The following is a 19,442-nucleotide window of genomic DNA, read 5'->3' as shown; positions in this document are numbered from 1 at the left end:
ATGAGTTCATGAGAAGAGTAAATTGGTTTAAGATTATTACCAATAAACAAAAAAGATAGATTAGGAGTTATATTCTTAAATCCGGTGCGTTAAAAACATGGAAAAATTGGGACAAAAATGGAAGGCTAATTGAGAGTACGCTCGTATTACAATTGGCACATCAATGCACTGCAGTCCACTGCTCACCAACACTGCAGTTGGAACATAAATACCCTATATATTTGGTGTTAGGGCCTGACTAGGTATTGGATCAAAGCAGAGCGTGACTCAAGGAGGGGGTCTCATTCCCCTCAACTTCATTAACAGTTCAGCCCTCCATTTATATTCCATAACCCAAAACCACATTCCTCTGACTCTAAATGTAGCCTGAATGCCTCACCAGGTAATCGACAGAAATACAACAAGCCACATAGGCTCCACCTGTGTTGCAAAGTTCTATTGTTCTAAGAGAAGGGAGTGGAAGAATGTCAAACTTGTAGATATGCCTGCCAGTTTATAGTTTAATCCTCATTAACAACAATGAATTCTACTGCACGAGGAGATTTCCTCAAATATGCATTCCAAATCCCAAATGCGTGAAATGCTTTTGTAGTTGGTAATGTTTAAAATTTACATGAATTGTTACAACTGCACAATACACTTTAATGCTCCCCATTACATCACATTACTTTTTTCTCTATGCAGTCACCATTTTACAACTCCAACTGACACACAAGTTCCTAGATTTACTGAGTTGTTTTCCTCAAGAATTGAAGCCACCATTTACGTTGGGCTCCAGACGAAAGACCAAACTCAGAACACCTTTGGACGTGTGGGGTCAGACATTGTTTTAATGTCTTCATTATTGCAGTACTAAACTCCATTCAAAAGAACCAAAGCAACATAAGAGTTATGATGTGATATGATCACCATGTGATAAATCCGCATCTTTACTTCAACAGTCGTTGAGTAAAATTGAAGTCACACTTTGACTCCTGTTCTATGCCACTTGCCTCAAATGACATTCCTGCTCACACTGCCCTAAAATGTCATCCAAACAGGTTGCGTGTCAATGATGAACCGGTATCTGAACACACACTTACCTTAAAACAGTTCTCATCTGACATGAGCTGTTCAGCCTTGCGTTGGTAGTTGCTTTCAATAACAGCTCGGGAGGAAATAGTTGCCAGGGGACCTCCAGTGGCACAGTTATTACTTTCTGTTAGGTACAGATCGGTCACTTGTACACAAATTTCATCACTCACAATATGCTGCAGCTGTAAAGAACAAAAACACAAAAAGCAGGGAACAGGTTAGTGATTTAAGTAGATCTTTAGTTTTAAGATCATGTTGGAAATTTAATGACTGGGGAGCAACCTTCTTAATCTCAGTGCCAGTCAAGCTGAGCAACCAGTTCATTCCCGAAAGGCTAATAAAGTAACTGGCATGAAGTGATGACACCATGGCACAAATACTCTGAAGCCGCAGCGGGCGGGGTGAATGCTCACACATGTAACTTCTCAACTCCAAGTTCCAAATTTCAGCCATGCCATTGTGGGGAGAACCTGAGCGGGAGTCAGCTCAGTGCCCACAAAGAAAGGGCCACCCAGGCTACTCTCAGCCTTCCAGAGGGGAATCGGTCAACTGGTATGTAACATGAGGAGACTCAAGGAAAGAACGCACTTTTAAAAATAAAATATATTGGGTGATGTACTTTCAACGACTGATGAGTGTATGAACCGATAACTGATGAACTGCTGTTCATCCACAGCAAACTAGCACTGATCGCAAAGATTGCATTTCTATTGCCAACCCCATAGTTTCCAACTATCGTGCAAAAAGAATTATGAAACAAGACATACCACAGGCACCATTCAACCTGCCAGTAAAAGCCTCTCGTTTTGAGTTTTATTCCTCCCTGCTCTTGCATTTGCCCCAAATCAAATGAACACAAAAATGGAGCTCACTGAAGTTTGAGATTGGGTTTTCCCCTTTAAACAGTAAAAGAAATTCCTGAAACGCAGGTGGATTTTAGCATTCCTGTTTGAACAATGGAGATTATCGACCAAATAATATGTTCTGAGGAAAAAGCTGCAAACAAGTAGATCGGGAAACACTTGTCAGTGTACAAGTTCAGATAACCAGGTCTGTTTAAAGCCAATTTCAGAAAGTTCCTCTGTTGAGAGGAGGGAAGGACAGTCAAACTGTCTGTGCTCAGACTTCTGGCAGTGTTGCTGCTGAATCAATGGCCTGCTCCACTTCATGGCTGGGATCAGGAATCAGACATGTAAATAAATCTGGAGAAAAACCTGGTTCGCAGCAACTTCTTTAAAAAAAATTAAAAACAGAAGTCATGTTTGCGAAGACTCCACTGATATTTATCCCTCTCATAGCCCAATGCCACAGCTATCATCCAGTACTGTAATGCCATGAGCGGAGTCATATGATTTTTACTGCCTCAGGGAATCACCTAGTGGCTACATTCCCTAACTTAACAAGAGCTCCAGGTAACACAAATACTTAAATCCTTTAACATTAAAACGTGTTGCCTATGGCAGGAGAATCCAGGTTTTTTGCCATTGCTGAGTAATAAGGTGCACCTTGAAACCATCCTGACCATAAAATAAAGTTGCCCTTGCTTGGCCGCAAGTGGCCATAGGCAATAGTTTTAAATAATGAGACTGAATTTCAAGGTATCACTTAAAAATATTGTTACAGAAAAATTCTAATGATCCACTGGTGCATCATTACGGGACAATCTAAATACACTCTCCAGGTCATGCAAAACTACAACAATAACTTGTATTTATATAGCACCTTTAACAGAATAAAATGTTCCAAGTCGCTTCATGGAGGCATTACAAACGAAATATGACACTGAACCACTCAAGGGGATATTAAGGCAGATGACCAAAAGTTTGGTTAAAGAGGTTTTAAGCAGGAAAATGAAGTTGAGAGGCAGAGAGGTGTAAGGAGGAAATACTAGAGGTTAGAGCCCAGGGAACTGAAGGCATGACCAACAATGGTGGAGCGGGGATACTTAAGATGTTGGAATTAGATGAGCACGGATATCTCAAGAGGGTTGTGGGGGCGGATGAGATTACAAGAGATAGGGAAGGGCGAAGCCACTATGGGATTTGAAAATAAGGATGAGAATTTTAAAATCAAAAATCAGTTTAAACAGGGGCCAGAGTGGGTCAGCGAGCACAGAACCAATGGGTGAACAACATTTGGTATGAGTCAGGACGTGGGCAGCAGAATTTCGGATGACCTCAAGTTTAGGAAGGATAGAAAGCGGGAGGCCATCCACTCATCCTTTCTGAAGTTCCCAATTTTCCAGTGTGGGTCTGGAGTCACATGTAGGCCAGACCAGGTAAGGACGGCAGCTTTCTTTCACTAATGTCCTTTAGGGAAGGAAATCTGCCGTCCTTACCTGGTCTGGCCTACATGTGACTCCAGACCCACAGCGATGTGGTTGACTCCTAAATGCCCTCTGAACAAGGGCGATTAGGGATGGGAAATGAATGCTGGCCTAGCCAGCAACTCCCACATCCCATGGACGAATAAAAAAAAAGATCCCTATCCCACAAAGTACTAAGATCAGGACAAAATGGAAGTCAGACAGTGTGACGTAGCATGAGGAAAAACTTGAGTCCCACCCCTCCCATGGGGCAGCTACAGTACAACACCCTTGAGAAGGCAATGGAAAAGATCTGGTTTAACTGATTAAACAAATCTCTGAAGGATGAACAGTTTTTCTGCCCACTTCCCATTTTGATCCAGCAAGCAGTCCTGCTAAGCATTGCAACCTACACCTCAATATTTCAAATAATAGAAACTCTTATTTCTTTGTAGAAAATGTTCATGTGGTTACAATATTCTCCAGAGTAACTCAATTGGCTGTTGTCTGTAACTACTGGATTATTGGCTGCACTGTCCAGCAGCACTAATTGCTTTTTCAGATATCGCCTGTAGAAGTTAAGGGAAATAATTCATAAAGTACTTGAGAAATGTAACCACTCAATCTAACAAAGTCACCTTTACAGTATCATTCCTCAAATTTTCCTCCAATTCTTAATTTTTCTCCCTTTTTTCAGATGTATCAATTCAAGATACTGATACTTGCTCACTGACTCTTAGTGGCCGTCCAGAATAACACTTCATTCCATTCTTTCATCTTTCCTGTAGAGAAGTCCTTACCCTGCATCCAATAGGCAGGATCACTGTTAAAAGACTTCAGAGACCCCCGATTTCTATGCTCACTCTTCATTTTCACATATTCCACAACTGCTAGCCATATCTTGTGCCTGCTCCATAAGGGCAGCAGACATCACTCATTGCAAACGCTAACTTGGGTTAAGTCCCATTCATTCATTAACTATACTCCCCAAAGCATTGATTTCAAAAATCCTTTACAGGTCTCTTTATAACTTGTCTCCATCTCGTCTCCAAACCTCTTGCAAGCGCCATGTCCCCTGCTCAAACCTTCTAAACTTCAGCACGGTACACCTCTCCTCCCTCTGCCTCCTGCGCTGGCAATACAGCTTTAAACCATCATGGCACTGCACTTAGGAATTCTCTTCCTACATATCTCTCTGCCTTGCCACTTAGCTCCTAAACTTCAAATCCCTTCTCAAGACCGATGTGCTTGACCAGTCAATCCACTCCCATCTCCCCAACTCATCCAATTTCTGCTCGAGTCCAATCAGCCCTGTGAAGCTCCTTGGGTCACTGTGTAACATTATATGTCCTATATAAGTGTAACTTGATGCTTCAAATGCATGGCCCCTCTGAAAAAAAACAAACAACTGCTGAATTTTCCACACGTTTAGTTTGTAGGGTTCTCCCAATATTCACACCAGGGATATTTTATTTGGGAAGGGACTGGAGGGGATATAAATATCTGATCAGGTGAAATTTAGATCAAAGCCTAGGAAGGAATGGTAAGAGTTCTGATTCACCGCATCTTACCTGCCTGACTATACTCTGGATGAGTTTATCCATTGTAAAAGCGATGAATGCATGAATAGTAAACATTTCCCGAAGTGTGTCCTCATACTGGGAGGAGTCCATGTTGCCATCCAGAAGGTTCCGTACCATATCAAGGAAAGCTGGGTAATAGTCTTCCACATCAATATCCACTGAAATATGATAAAATAACAGGTTACACCCATCAAGCCTAGCACAGTCCCAGCAATTCCCATCACATATTGTCCCTTGCACATAGGCCCAAAGCTCCAGCTACACAGAGCCCAAAATAAACAGGTCTCACACATATACAAATCAAAGTCTCTCCCTTCTACTGCCACATGCAAAACTCAGCCCCTTTCACCGCTGTCACATACATATAAAGCACCACTCTTCACATCAGACATAAACATCTCCTCACAAGACCCCCAACCTCGTGTATTACAAAATTGGAAACAGGATCTGGAATACACTGCCTGGAAGGGTGGTGCAAGCAGTTCAATAGTAATAAAAAAGCAGAATATTTTGTTTAAAAGGTGAGAAACATGTTAAGTATTGATGTTCAAAGGGACTTGGGTGTGCTTGTACAAGGAATGCAGAAAGTTAGCATGCAGGTGCAGCAAGCAATCAGGAAGGCAAATGGCAGGTTGGTCTTTATTGCAAGAGGCGTACAAGAATAAAGAAGTCTTGCTACAGAGTTTTGGTAAGACTGCATCTGGAATACTATGTACAGTTTTGGTCTCCACATTCTACTGCCACATGCATTGGGGACTGTACAGCAAAGGTTCATTAAATTGGTCCCTGGGGTGCCCTATGATGAGAGGTTGAGTAAATTGGACCTATATTCTCTGAAGTTTAGAAGAATGAGAGGCGATCTCATTGAAACCTCCAAAATTCTGAAGGGGTTTGATAGGGTGGGCGCTGAGGGATCGTTTTCGCTGGCCGGGGAATCTAAAACACAGTCTCAGAATAAGGGGGCAATCATTTAGGACTCAGATGAGGAGAAATTACTTCACTCAAAGGGTTGTGGAAGCTCCATCGTTGAATACATTTAAGGCTGGGATAGACAGATTTTTAGTCTCTCAGGAAATTAAAGGATATGGGGAGTGGCCAGGAAAGTGGAATTGAAGCTGATTGTTTTGAATGGCAGAGCAGGCTCGATGGGCCATGTGGTCTACTCCTGCTCCTATTTCTTTCGTTCCTTGCATTCAAAAGGGAATTGAATTTATACTTAAAAAGGAAAGATTTTCAGAGCTAAGAACAGGGGAAATGAGACTAATTGATAGCTCCTTCAAAGAGCCAGCACAGGCAAATAAGCCGAATAGCTTCCTTCTGTTGTATAATTTTATACAAAAGCTAACACAATTACCTTTCTATTTTATTACATCAATTACAGATCACAGTAAACGATTAAAATTTATCACCCTCAAGGAGATGATTTTCTAGGAAGCGCAGCACGAGTAACGTGTCAAAATATCACAAGGTTATAATGATCCTAGCTGTACTGTGACATCCTAGATTCCCTCTTGTGATCAAGTTACCATAACCTGCACGCCTCACAACCCCAGTGTTTCAGCTTTTATAGATAGTGGTTCCGTTCTGTTAATCTGAGAACTCTTTCACTGCATTGCCGCATTACTTAAGTTTTATTTTCTTCTCTAGTAACCAGCCTAAAACAGAATGCGAAGTTGAGAATATAGAGGTTGATATTAATATAGAATTTATATTATTATAGGATTATAGTTACAACAACAAAGCTAGTCACTCCCTCTTTTATTTTATTGGTTGGTCTTTGTACCAGAACAGTGCAGGTAGGAAAGAATTGTCTCAGGAGTGTCCCAATGCACTTCACATAGAATGAATTAGTTAGTGAAATTGTTATTATCGTGTAGCTGATCACAAAGCAAGATCTCACAAACAGCAATTAAGTGAATGACCAATCTATGTTTTCCATAGTGCTGGGTGAAGGAGGGAAACATGCCAGGTTAGTGGGTGAGCTCCCTGTTCTTCTTGGAATAGAGCCTTGGTTACCTTTAACATCCACATGAACTAACAGAACAGATAGGGCCTCACTTGAATGTCATATCAGGAAGATGTAGCCTTCGACAATGCAATATTACCTACTGCACTTGAATAGCAGCTTGGATTATGTGCTCAAATCGTGCAGCTGTGGGCTTAAATCTTTCGACTCAAGAGGTGAGAGTGTTACCACAGACATTAGTAGGCTCGCCTCCTCAGCACAATTTATTCCTGTTGTTTACTAGAAAGTCCTAGATTGTGTTAGCTTTTCGTCATTTTACAGATGCCGCAGGGACATTACCAAAAGTGCTACCACAGTATAAAATATCTACGTACCAGAGTAAGAAAAGAAATGTGCCAAATAAAACTCAAGATGAATTGCAGTTTACTGGGGATCACAATTACTACAACAGATTTCATACAGGCAGTGAGCCAATACACCTACAGCCAGAGACAATTTGTACATTGGGGGATGCTGCAGTTCCAAATATGTTCTGCACAAAACACTCAAACATTAGGACAGAGTCACGCCACTATTACCAATTCAGGTTCACATGGAACATAAACACCAGCATGGATCTGTTGGGCCACTTGGCTTGTTTCTGTGTGATTCTATGTAAACTCTCTCACTTCATCAGCACAAAGCTGTCAAAGACTTCCAACACAATGGGTGTGAGGTATTTTCTGATTACTGAGACAAGTTAACAAACTGTGCACTGTTTGGTCCATGAAGAAGTAAACCTTCATTGGTCTATCAACTGCTTTCCACCTAAGTATCGTTTTTATTAAATTTGCGGAAATTTCCCCTGTTGGCAAGTTGACTGATTGGCTGAAGCATCGCCATAGAGCAACATTGCTTTCTCCATGGCAACACCTCAGCCAATTAAAGACAACTTGCCAACCAATTAGCAGCCTTTTCTTCTGTAGTATAAATTGCTGTGACCATTTGAAATTTGGCATTCTTGCATTTGTCTTAATGAGTGCAAGTTGAAAAGCTTCGACAATATGTTTTTCTTTTCAGAAATACAAAATATATTATAAAGATCCTGTCAGACTATTACATTCAGTGTGTTCGTGGTGGGAAAATAAAAGTGACTGTATTTATTATTTCCCAATTGGGAAAGATTGCTCACGTTCCCGTGTATACTCACTGGGCTCCTTCAGTCGAAGCTGAATAGCAGGACTGTCATTTTTGTCCCGCTTTCCTGTCAGCATCTCCTGTTCCCTCTCCCTGCATTCCTCTTCAATCTGCTTCTCTGCCTGGTTGTAGATCTTCAGGAGTCGCGAGCACAGGATCTGGTGAAGCCGGATGAAGATGTACCAGTTATTGTTCACAAAGAACAGGTTGTACACGTCGTCCAAGCCTCGCAGCTTCTGCGCTCCTGTGTTACTGAACATCAGTTTTGGCTTGGAAGGGCTACCTCCGATGCCATTGTGCTTTTTGGTTGCCCCCGTGCTCTCGTCAATGTCCATCTCCTCATCCTCCTCGTCCTCCTTCTCATCCTCTACGTCCGAAAGCTCGCCACGCTGAGCAAACAACAGATCAGGGATGAAGTGATAAATTATCTGTTTGATTTTGTATTTATCATCCTTCTGTATCCCAGCCTGCCGCTTCACGTGATGGATAATGAGAGAGGCTGCGTCCTCCATGATCTGCTTGTCCTCGTAAACAAAGGTTAAATGAGAACCGGATGTCACATGCGTGTGATCTTCAGACGCCTGTTCTTGTCGCTAAAAAGCCGCAAATAAACAGAAAAGAAAAGATGAGGCATAAATTTATAAAAGCACAATAAAACCCTTTAAATAAGTACAGTTAAAAGAGCTGATGTTTATTTAATGCATTTCAAATTTTGTCATGTTAAAGTGCTGGATCGATAAACTTTTAATTTTCATAGAAAGACTTGCAATTGTATAGCACTTTCGCTGCCTCAGGGTGTCCCAAAATGCCAGTAAGAACTTCTGAGCTGTGGTCACTATTGTAATGTAGGAAAATGCAGCAGCCAATTTGTGCACAAGAGTCCATTGGCAACAATAAGATAATGATCAGATCATATGTTTTCCATGATGTTGGTTGAGAGATAACTATTGGTGAGTACAGTAGGGAGAACTCCCATGGTTCTCTTAAAAATAGTGTTGAGGGGTCACATCTGTCTGAGAGGTCTCAAATCTCACCCAAAGGACAGCGCCTTCAATAGTGCAGCAGTCTCTCACGGCTACAATGGAGCGTCAGCCTAGTATTATGTAGTCAACTTGTTGGAATGGGGATTTAACTCACAACCTTCTGATTCAGAGGTGAGAATGCTACCGATTGAGCCACGACTGACACATAGATATTTAAATTGGTGCAGTGTTGTAAGAAATGAAAGTAAATGAATTCAGAAATGTTTTAAAGTTGCCAACAAAGAGTTTGACTTGAATTTGTTACAGTCTTAATGTTATTGACCTGTGAAACAAACCATTAAATCTTTCTTGAAAGCATTCCAAACTAAAATTATATAAGGGGACTCCTATCATGTTATGCACTTGCAAAGCCAATTCAGGGTGCAGTTTCTTTCTGCTAGCAATCAGTCAGGATCAATGATGCACAAACACCCATCGCTAGCCAGAAATGAAAACTGCCAAACTTCAATGCTTGTGATGGACACACACTTAGCAGACACCAGTGGGTGACATCAACAGGACACAGACACAAGTCTGCCAGGAGCTAGAGAAAAATTATTTGCTCAGCAATTTCACAGAGCAAGTGCCTAAGCCCCAGGTATTAGTTTCCTTTAGGGTATGGCCTAATTCAAGAATGTTTAAGGAACAGCAGGCATGAAATCTCTGCATTACTAAACACTAAGACAAGCGCCCTAATATCCCACCATACCAACCTGTGAAGAATAAGAGTCTCGATGGTTAACTGAAAACTTAAAATGCCCCTCCTAAGAAGAGACTGTTAGCTAAAGTTGAAGCTCATGGAACTGAAGCCCAATTATTGAGCTGGTTAGGAAATCGGCAGAGCGGCAGGAGACAGAGCGTCAGAATAATAGGTATGTATTTTAATGGGCAGGATGCGACTACTGGTGTCCCGCCAGGGTCTGAGTTGGGGCCTCAGCTATTTGCTGTATTTGTCAATGACTTAGATGGTGGGACAGAAAACCATGTTTCCAAGTTTGCCAATGACACAAAAATAAGCAGCATTGTGAGGAGTGCAAATGGAAGCATAAAATTACAATCAGACGATTCAACAAACAGACAAAATTATGACAAATGGATTTCAATGTAGGCAAATGTGAGGTCATCACATTTGGACCTGAAAAGGATAGATCAGAGTATTTTCTAAATGGTGAAAAGCTAGAAACAGTGGAGGTCCAAAGAGACATAGGGGTACCTACTACATAAATCATTAAAATGTCCTGGACAGATACAGAAAATAATGATAAAGGCTAATTAATGGAATGCAGGCCTTTATATCTAGAGGACTACAATACAAGGGGGTAGAAGTTATGCTGCAGCTATACAGAGCTCTGGTTAGACCATACCTGGAGTACTGTTCTGGGCAACACACCTTAGGAAGCATATATTGCTCTTGGAGGCAGTACATTGCAGGTTTACCAGAGTTACACCCGGACTCCAAGGGTTAAATTACAAGGAGATCTTACACAACTAGAATTGTATTATCTGGAATTTAGAAGGTTAAAGAGAATTTGGTTGAAGTTTTCAAGATATCACGAGGAACTGTAAGAGTAGATGGACAGAAACTAATCCAGTTGGTTAGGGAGTCTACGGCTTGGGGGCACAGTCTAAAAATTAGAGCCAGACTTTTCAGGAGTGAAATTTGAAGACATTTCTACACTCAAAGGGTAGTAGAAGTTTGGAACTTGCTTCCAAAAATAGCAATTGAAGTGAGGCCAAATGTTAATTTTAAATCTGGGATTGAGGGATTTTTGTTCATCAAAATTATTGAGGGACATAGGGCAAAGGTGAGCATATGGGGTTGTGTCATAGATCAGCCATGATCTCATCGAATGGCGGAACGGGCTCGAGGGGGTAAATGTTCATATGTGGCAATTTCATAAATCTGAAGAGTCGTCAAAAGCAGGTCATAAGCTTGGACACTGAGAAATCATAGCTATTTTCTTTTTAATATCAAAGAATGCACAAAAAAACTTCACATTTTTTGATCCCCCTCCTGAAAGTTCCCTGCGTCTCTTTCCCACCTTGTCCTACTCTGTCATTTCCAGTTCCAAATGATTAGCACATTTCCGCAACAGCCAGCAGTTTCTAGACAAAATGTCAGAAAAAGTCCCAGCAAACTGGAGTCACAATCTCCCGGTGAGCTTTGGGCATCACCAAGCAAAAAATGGGTCACACTTCTCAGCGAAGGATCAATCCAACAATCAAAGCAATTAGGAAAATTAAGGTCAAAATGATTATGGTCAACAAATATTTCGACACCCCCCCCCACCTCAGTAGGTACGAGGTCCTTCCTACTGCATCTTGAAATCATCAGCCAGAAAACAGTAGACACCTTCCACCTCTCACAAACAAACAAACACCAGTTGCAAATGCACTATATACCTCATCATATATGCTCTCTATCTCATTCAGCAAGCTTTTGGAACGCAGAGTTTTGGTATCATTCTGTTTGAAGTTAATTCCCTGGTGATCAAGAGACTTCAGGTAGTACTTCTCGTTCTGCTCTCTCCAAATCTTATTGAAACCTCTTTGCGCTTCTCGCCATTCTTCCTCCTTTGCTTTTAATCTAAAAGGAGAAAGGCAAAAGAAAAACTATAATGAAGAATACCAAGTTACAATTCATTGTGTGAATGAGACAGAAGTAAAGAGAACAAGAAGGGCAAATTAAAAAGCAACTTTTGCGAAATGATGAGAGAGGGAAAGTATTGGTCACCGCGCCACGTTGGAACCTAAAATTAATATATCCACAAACCTCCAGAAACCAATTCCCAACCACAAGACTGCTACCGAGAGACATAGGGAAAACTAGACAAAGTCATCCTAAGGCATTGCCACAGTTCCTAGCAGCCAGCTTCAGAGTGGCACCTGTGGCAGCACTTTGCTGACTCCTGATTGAGAGACAGATCAAACAATGGGAGTCAAAGTAACGAATACATTTTAAAGACAGATCTGTGGATTAGAGTTCCAACAATTAATTCTAATGCCATGGGTTATCCTGCTTCATGCTAAAAATGCATTTGTTATTCTTTCATGGGATGTGGGCAAGGCCAGCATTTGTTGCCCATCGCTAATTGCCCTCGAGAAGGTGATGGTGAGCCATCTTCTTGAACCGCTGCAGTCCATGTGGTCTAGGTACACCCACAGTGCTGTTCGGAAGGCAGTTCCAGGATTTTGACCCAGTGACAGTGAAGGAACAGTATATAGTTCCAAGTCAGGAAGGTGTGTGTCTTGGAGAGGAACTTGCAGTTGGTGGTTTCCCATGCATCTCCTGCTCATGCCCTTCTAGCTGTTAGAGGTTGCAGGTTTGAAAGGTGCCATCGAAGGAGCATTGGTGAGTGGCAGCAGTGCCTTGTATATGGCACACACTGCTGTCACTGTATGTCAGTGGTGGAGGGAGTGAACATCTAAGATGGCAGATGGGATGCCAATCAAGGGGGCTGCTTTGTCCTGGATGGTGCCGAGTTTCTTCAGTGTTAGAGCTGCACTCATCCAGACGAGTGGAGAGTATTCCATCACACTCCTGACTTCTGTCTTGTAGATGATGGACAGGCTTTGGTGAGTCAGGATGCTAATTACTCACCGCAGAATTCCCAGCTTCTGACCTGCTCTTGTAACCACAGTATTTAAATAGCTAACTCCCAGGATGTTGATAGTAAAGATTCATAGGCGTTTACAGCACAGAAGGCCATTCGGCCCATCATGTCTACGCCAGTCAACAAGGATCTGACTACACTCATCCCATTTTCCAGCGCTTGGCCCGTAGGCCTGGAAGCTATGGCAACGCAAGTGAATATCTAAATACTTCTCAAATGTTACGAGAGTTTCTGACTCAACCACCCTTTCAGACAGTGAATTCCAGACTCCCACCACCCTCTGGGTGAAAACATTCCTCAACTCCCCTCTCAGCCTTCTACCTCTTATCTCAAATCTATTCCCCTTGGTTATTGACCCCTCTACTAATGGAAAAAGTGCCTTCCTATCCACCCTATTTATGCCTTCATAATCTTATACACCTCTATCAGGTCCTCTCTCAACCTTCGCTGCTCCAAGGAAAACAACCCCAGCCTATCCAATCTTTCCTCATAGCTCAGACCTTCCTGCATCCTGGTAAATGTCCTCTGCACCCTCTCCAGTGCAATCACATCCTTCCTATAATATGGTGACCAGAACTGCACATGCAGTGCTCCAGTTGTGGCCTAACCAGCGTTTTATACAGTTCCAGCATAACCTCGCTGCTCTTGTATTCTTGGCTAATAAAGGCAAGTATCCCATATACCTTCTTAACCACCTTAATCTACCTGCCCTGCTACCTTCAGGGATCTGTGCACACCAAGGTCCCTCTGATCTTCAGTACTTCCCAGGGTCCTACTATTCATAGTGTAATCCCTTGCCTTATTAGCTCTCCCCAAGTGCATTATCTCACACTTTTCACAGAATCATACTGTGCAGAAGAGGCCCTTCGGCCCATCGAGTCTGCACCGACACGTGAGAAACACCTGACCTACCTACCTAATCCCATTTACCAGCACTTGGCCCATAGTCTTGAATGTTATGACATGCCAAGTGCTCATCCAGGTACTTTTTAAAGGATGTAAGGCAACCCGCCTCCACCACCCTCCCAGGCAGCGCATTCCAGACCGTCACCACCCTCTGGGTAAAAAAGTTTTCCTCACATCCCCCCTCACCTTGAACTTGTGTCCCGGGTTTTCCGGGTTGAATTCCATTTGCCACTGCTCTTGCCCGACCAGTCCATTGATATCCTCCTGCAGTTTACAGCTATCCTCCTCACTATTTACCAATTTTCGTGTCATCTGCAAACTTCTTCATCATACCTCCTACATTTAAGTCCAAATCATTTACCTACACCACAAACAGCAAGGGCCCCAGCACTGAGCCCTGCGGAACCCCTCTGGAAACAGACTTCTAGTCACAGAAACATCCCTCTACCATCACTCTCTGCTTCCTGCCTCTCAGCCAATTTTGGATCCAAATGTGTCACTTTGCCTTGGATCCCAAGGGCTCTTACTTTCTTGACCAGTCTGCCATGAGGGACCTTATCAAAAAGCCTTGCTAAAGTCCATGTAGACCACATCAAATGCATTACCCTCATCAACACGCCTGGTTACCTCCTCAAATAATTCGATCAAATTTGTCAAACACGACCTTCCCTTAACCAATCCATGCTGATTATTACTATTCAGCAATGGTAATGCCATTGAACGTCAAACATTTAGTCCTGTTTCAGAATCAGTATCCTGCACTCTATGATTAACCCCTTCAAATTTCCTTTACTGCTTTCTCCCTCCCTCCTGGAGATGACAACTGTTGGCCCTGGTTCCACAGGCACTAACAACCCTTTAATACCTCACCCAAGTTGCCATTCCTCATGTGTGAGTTTGGACAAGAAATGACAATGGGCTTTTTGACCACTTCAGCCCTGTCTTCACTTCACCACTTTCCTTAATTCTTCCTTTAGTTGGGTACTGGTTTCAGGAGGATCATAGGTATATACAGTCAATGGATAACGATCAAGAATGGAAACCACAGAAATCACATCCTTCTGCCTGGAGGTGCTGAAATAAAAACTGCAGAGGTTGGGACTATTTTCCTTGGAGACGAGAAGATTGAGAGGAGATTTGTTAGAGGGGTCTGAACAAAGTAGATAGGGAAAAACTGTTTCATTTGGTGGAAGGATTGAGAACACGTGAGCACAGATTTAAGGTAATTAGCAAAAGAAGAAACGGTGACATGAGGAAAAGCTTTTTCACGCAGCAAGTGATTAGGATCTGGAATGCACTGCCTGAAAGTGTGGTGGAGGCAGGTTCAATTGAGGCATTCAAGAGGGAATTGGATTGTCATCTGAAAGGGAAGAAGGTGCAGGGCTACGGGGAGAAGGCAGGGGAGTGACACAAGGTAAATTGCTCCTATGGAGAGCCAGTGTAGACATAACGGACTGAATGGCCTCCTTCTGTGCTGCAAACATTCTGTGATGGTGAAAATACAGAACAGCACCATACCCCTGCTACTTCCTCAGTTGCGACTGGTCACCTTAGTTACAAAAGACTCAACCTACGATGAGCTGCTTTGCATAGCTAAGAACGCACTTTAACTTAGCTTTACTGTTGGCAAACATCAGCAAACAAATATTTAATATGTTTGCAGAACCATAGAACACTACAGCACAGAAAAACAGGCCATTCGGCCCTTCTAGTCTATGCCAAAATATTATTCCGCTAGTCCCATTGACCTGCACCCAGTCCATAACCCTCCAGACCTCTCCCATCCATGTATCTATCCAATTTATTCTTAAAACTTAAGAGTGAGCCCGCATTTACCACGTCAGATGGCAGCTCGTTCCACACTCCCACCACTCTGAGTGAAGAAGTTCCCCCTAATGTTCCCCCTAAACTTTTCCCCTTTCACCTTAAAGCCATGTCCTCTCGTGATTATCTCTCCTAATCTAAGTGGAAAGAGCCTACTCGCATTTACTCTGTCTATACCCCTCATAATTTTGTAAACTTCTATCAAATCTCCCCTCATTCTTCTACGCTCCAAGGAATAAAGTCCTAACCTGTTTAATCTTTCCCTGTAACTCAACTCCTGAAGACCCAGCAACATCCTAGTAAATCTTCTCTGCACTCTTTTATTCTTACTGATATCCTTCCTGTGGTTAGGCGACCAGAACTGCACACAATACTCCAAAGTTGGCCTCACCAATGTCTTATACAACCTCACTATAACATCCCAACTCCTATACTCAATACTTTGATTTATGAAGGCCAGTATGCCAAAAAGCTTTCTTTACAACCCTGTTTACCTGTGACGCCACTTTCAGGGAATTATGTATCTGAACTCCCAGATCCCTTTGTTCCTCCGCACTCCTCAGTGCCCTACCATTTACTGTGTATGTCCTACCTTGGTTTGTCCTTCCAAAATGCAACACCTCACACTTTTCTGCATTAAATTCCATCTGCCATTTTCTGGCCCATTTTTCCAGTTGGTCCAGATCCCTTTGCAAGCTTTGAAAGCCTTCCTCGCTGTCTACAATGCCTCCAATCTTAGTGTCATCAGCAAACTTGCTGATCCAATTTACCACATTATCATCCAGATCATTGATATAGACAACAAACAACAATGGTCCCAGCACTGATCCCTGAGGCACACCACTAGTCACAGACCTCCAGTCTGAGAAGCAATCATCCACACCACTCTCTGTCTTCTCCCACACAGCCAATTTCGAATCCAGTTTACAACCTCTCCATGGATACCAAGTGTCTGAACCTTCTGAACTAACCTCCCATGTGGGACCTTGTCAAAGGCCTTACTAAAGTCCATGTAGACAACATCCACAGCCTTTCCTTCATCTACTTTCTTGGTAACCTCCTCGAAAAACTCTACAAGGTTCGTTAAACACGACCTACCACGCACAAAGCCATGCTGACTATCATTAATCAGCCCTTGGCTGTCCAAATAATTGTATATCCGATCTCTCAGAACACCTTCCAATAATTTACCTACTACTGACGTCAGGCTCACTGGCCTGTAATTACCTGGTTCACTTTTGGAGCCTTTTTTAAACAACGGAACAACATGAGCTACCCTCCAATCCTCCGGCACCTCACCCGTGGGTAAGGACATTTTAAATATTTCTGCCAGGGCCCCTGCAATTTCTACACTAGTCTCCCTCAAGGTCCGAGGGAATATCATGTCAGGCCCAGGGGATTTATCTACCTTTATTTGCTGTAAGGCAGCAAGCACCTCCTCCTCTTTAATCTCCATATGTTCCATGACACTACTGCTTGTTTCCCTTCCTTCCTTATACACTATGCCAGTTTCCTGAGTAAATACTGATGCAAAACAACTATTTAAGATCTCCCCCATCTCGTGAGGCTCCACACATAGACGACCACTCTGATCTTCAAGGGGACCAACTGTGTCCCTTACTATCCTTTTACTCTTAATATACTTGTAGAAACCCTTCGGGTTTACCTTCACATTATCTGCCAAAGCAACCTCATGTCTTCTTTTTGCATTCCTGATTTCCTTCTTTAGTATTTTCTTACATTTTCTATACTCTACAAGTACCTCTTTTGCTCCTTGTTGCCTCTACCTGCTATACACCTCTCTCTTCTTCTTAACCAGATCGCCAATATCCCTTGAAAACCAAGGTTCCCTATGCCTGTTAACTTTGCCTTTAATCCTGACAGGAACATGCAAACTCTGCACTCTCAAAATTTCGCCTTTGAATGCCTTCCACTTACTGAACACATCCTTGCCAGAAAACAACTTATCCCAATCCACTCTTCCTAGATCCTTTCTCATTTCCACAAAATTGGCCTTTCTACAATTTAGAATCTCAACTCGAGGACCAGACCTATCCTTTTCCATAATTAACTTAACATGCGTGCGTCTGCTATTTTTACACGTTAACCCATTTATTCTAGATGGGGTAGCACCTACATGACAAAAACAGAGGATACAAACCCATCAAATATTGCCAACAGCTATTTAGGCTCAAGGCATTTATACATTGAGACAAACCAGTACCACTTTTAATACAGTATAGGATTTGTCACAAAGATGTTTGCATTAATTTTATCTTATTAATTATCTTATTACTACAGTGCCAAATATACAAATGCTGATATCTTAAAACAATAATGCCTGCATTTCAATATATAGTACATTTAAAACACTTTTCTAATACACTGCCAGATTGAATCTACCTTTTCAGCACAATGGGAACTGCTACTGCAGGGTTCTTTTTCAGGCCGTCAAGAATGTCCGCAGCCTTGTCTGCATATATCCTCTGAATGGCCTTACGGTGAATGACTTCTGAAGTACCACCAAGGGTGTTATCCAGACGAAACTTAGCTTGCTCCTCCGCTGACATTCGTGACAGCTTCTTCTGAACAGTCTCCAGGACACGGATCGTTGCTAGGTTCGTTTCCAAGACAACGTCAAGCTGTGCCGAAATATCCAAGAACAAAGAGCTTGCAGTCAATAAAGTTTTAAATTTCTATGTAAAAAAATTACTGAGGAACTTCTGAAAAACAAAGTCGGACATCAGATTCTTAATGCTCTCCTCTACATTGAGGAGACCAAATGCAGGCTGGATGACTGCTTTGCAGAACAGCTTCGGTCTGTCCGCAAGCATGACCCAGACCTTCCGTTGCCTGCAATTTCAACACACCATCCTGCTCTCATGCCCACATGTCCGTCCTTGGCCTGCTGCAATGTTCTAGTGAAGCCCAACGCAAACTGGAGGAACAGCACCTCATCTTCCGATTAGGCACTTAATACCGAGTTCAACAACTTCAGACTATGAACTCTCTCCTCTATCCTCACGCCTTTTATGATCCCTTTTTAAAAATTAATTTTTATTTACTTATTTTTATTCATTTAATCATTGTTTTATCTTTTTTATTCCATTTATTATCCTTTTTCCCCAACCACCCCCGCCCTCCAAAAAAGCCATCAGTCACTTGTTCTATGTTGCTCTTTCACAGAGTGCTGATCCTTGTTCTGCCATTAACACATTCTGATTTCTTACCTTTATGCCACTACCAGCACCTTCTTCAGTCTTCACCACTATCATTAACACTCCCTTTGTCTTGTGTCTGTGTCATCTTTGTCAATTTCTCCTTAGGCCCCACCTATCGCTGACCTTCTATCCTGCTTCACCTGCTCCACCTCCCTTAAACAGTATAAATTTCATCACATTGCTACTTCTCTTTAGCTCTGAAGAAGAGTCATACCGACTCGAAACATTAACTCCGTTTCTCGCTCTCTTCAGATGCCGTCAGACCTGCTGAGTTTCTTTCCAGCATTTTCTGTTGTTACTTCAGGTTTCCAGCATCCGCAGTATTTTGCTTTTATCAGATTCTTAACCTTCACTTTCCTGGGAGACCCACTGCACTGGTCTACAAAGCATCGTATGACCCACATGACCTGTTCCTGGAACAGAGGGAGTGCGACAGGAAGGGTGTGGATATTCTATTTGAGTAGAACCTAAATAAGGGTGCCCTGCACAGCCCAGCAGTGACTGGTTACAGAGTGACGTTAGGCCTGTGAGCAAACTTCAGTTCACTCATTTGGCAAGGGAAATGGTACATGGCACACAGAATGGGAACGGAGGGAAAGAGGAGGACGGAGAAAAAGTTCATATTTTCCTTTGTCAAAATACAGATTCAACTTTTCAAAATTGAATTAAAGGGATAACAAAAATAATAAGACAGCAATACTACCTTAAAACAGGATTAACTTTTAACGGGCAGGAGTATGGAAGCAAAATC

General features: G+C 42.4%; 1 protein-coding gene across 6 annotated transcripts in view; it reads right to left on the bottom strand.

Annotated features, from left to right (window-relative positions):
• The window catches only part of sin3aa (SIN3 transcription regulator family member Aa), a 126,816-nt gene that overhangs the window by 26,840 nt on the left and 80,534 nt on the right, over positions 1–19,442 (bottom strand). For all 6 annotated transcript variants that reach the window (XM_078532557.1, XM_078532558.1, XM_078532556.1 and 3 more), the window contains 5 exons: positions 17,874–18,112; positions 11,530–11,713; positions 8,118–8,697; positions 4,951–5,120; positions 1,083–1,256 (listed from right to left, as the gene is read on the bottom strand). In XM_078532557.1, coding sequence (XP_078388683.1) covers positions 1,083–1,256; positions 4,951–5,120; positions 8,118–8,697; positions 11,530–11,713; positions 17,874–18,112 — 1,347 coding nt within the window. The remainder of the gene's footprint in view (positions 1–1,082; positions 1,257–4,950; positions 5,121–8,117; positions 8,698–11,529; positions 11,714–17,873; positions 18,113–19,442) is intronic.

Source organism: Cetorhinus maximus, chromosome 30 (assembly GCF_964194155.1).
Source record: "Cetorhinus maximus chromosome 30, sCetMax3.hap1.1, whole genome shotgun sequence".
In the NCBI taxonomy this organism is placed as follows: domain Eukaryota; kingdom Metazoa; phylum Chordata; class Chondrichthyes; order Lamniformes; family Cetorhinidae; genus Cetorhinus; species Cetorhinus maximus.
The sequence above is the reverse complement of the archived record's forward strand: the minus strand, read 5'-3'. Positions and strand labels throughout refer to the sequence as shown.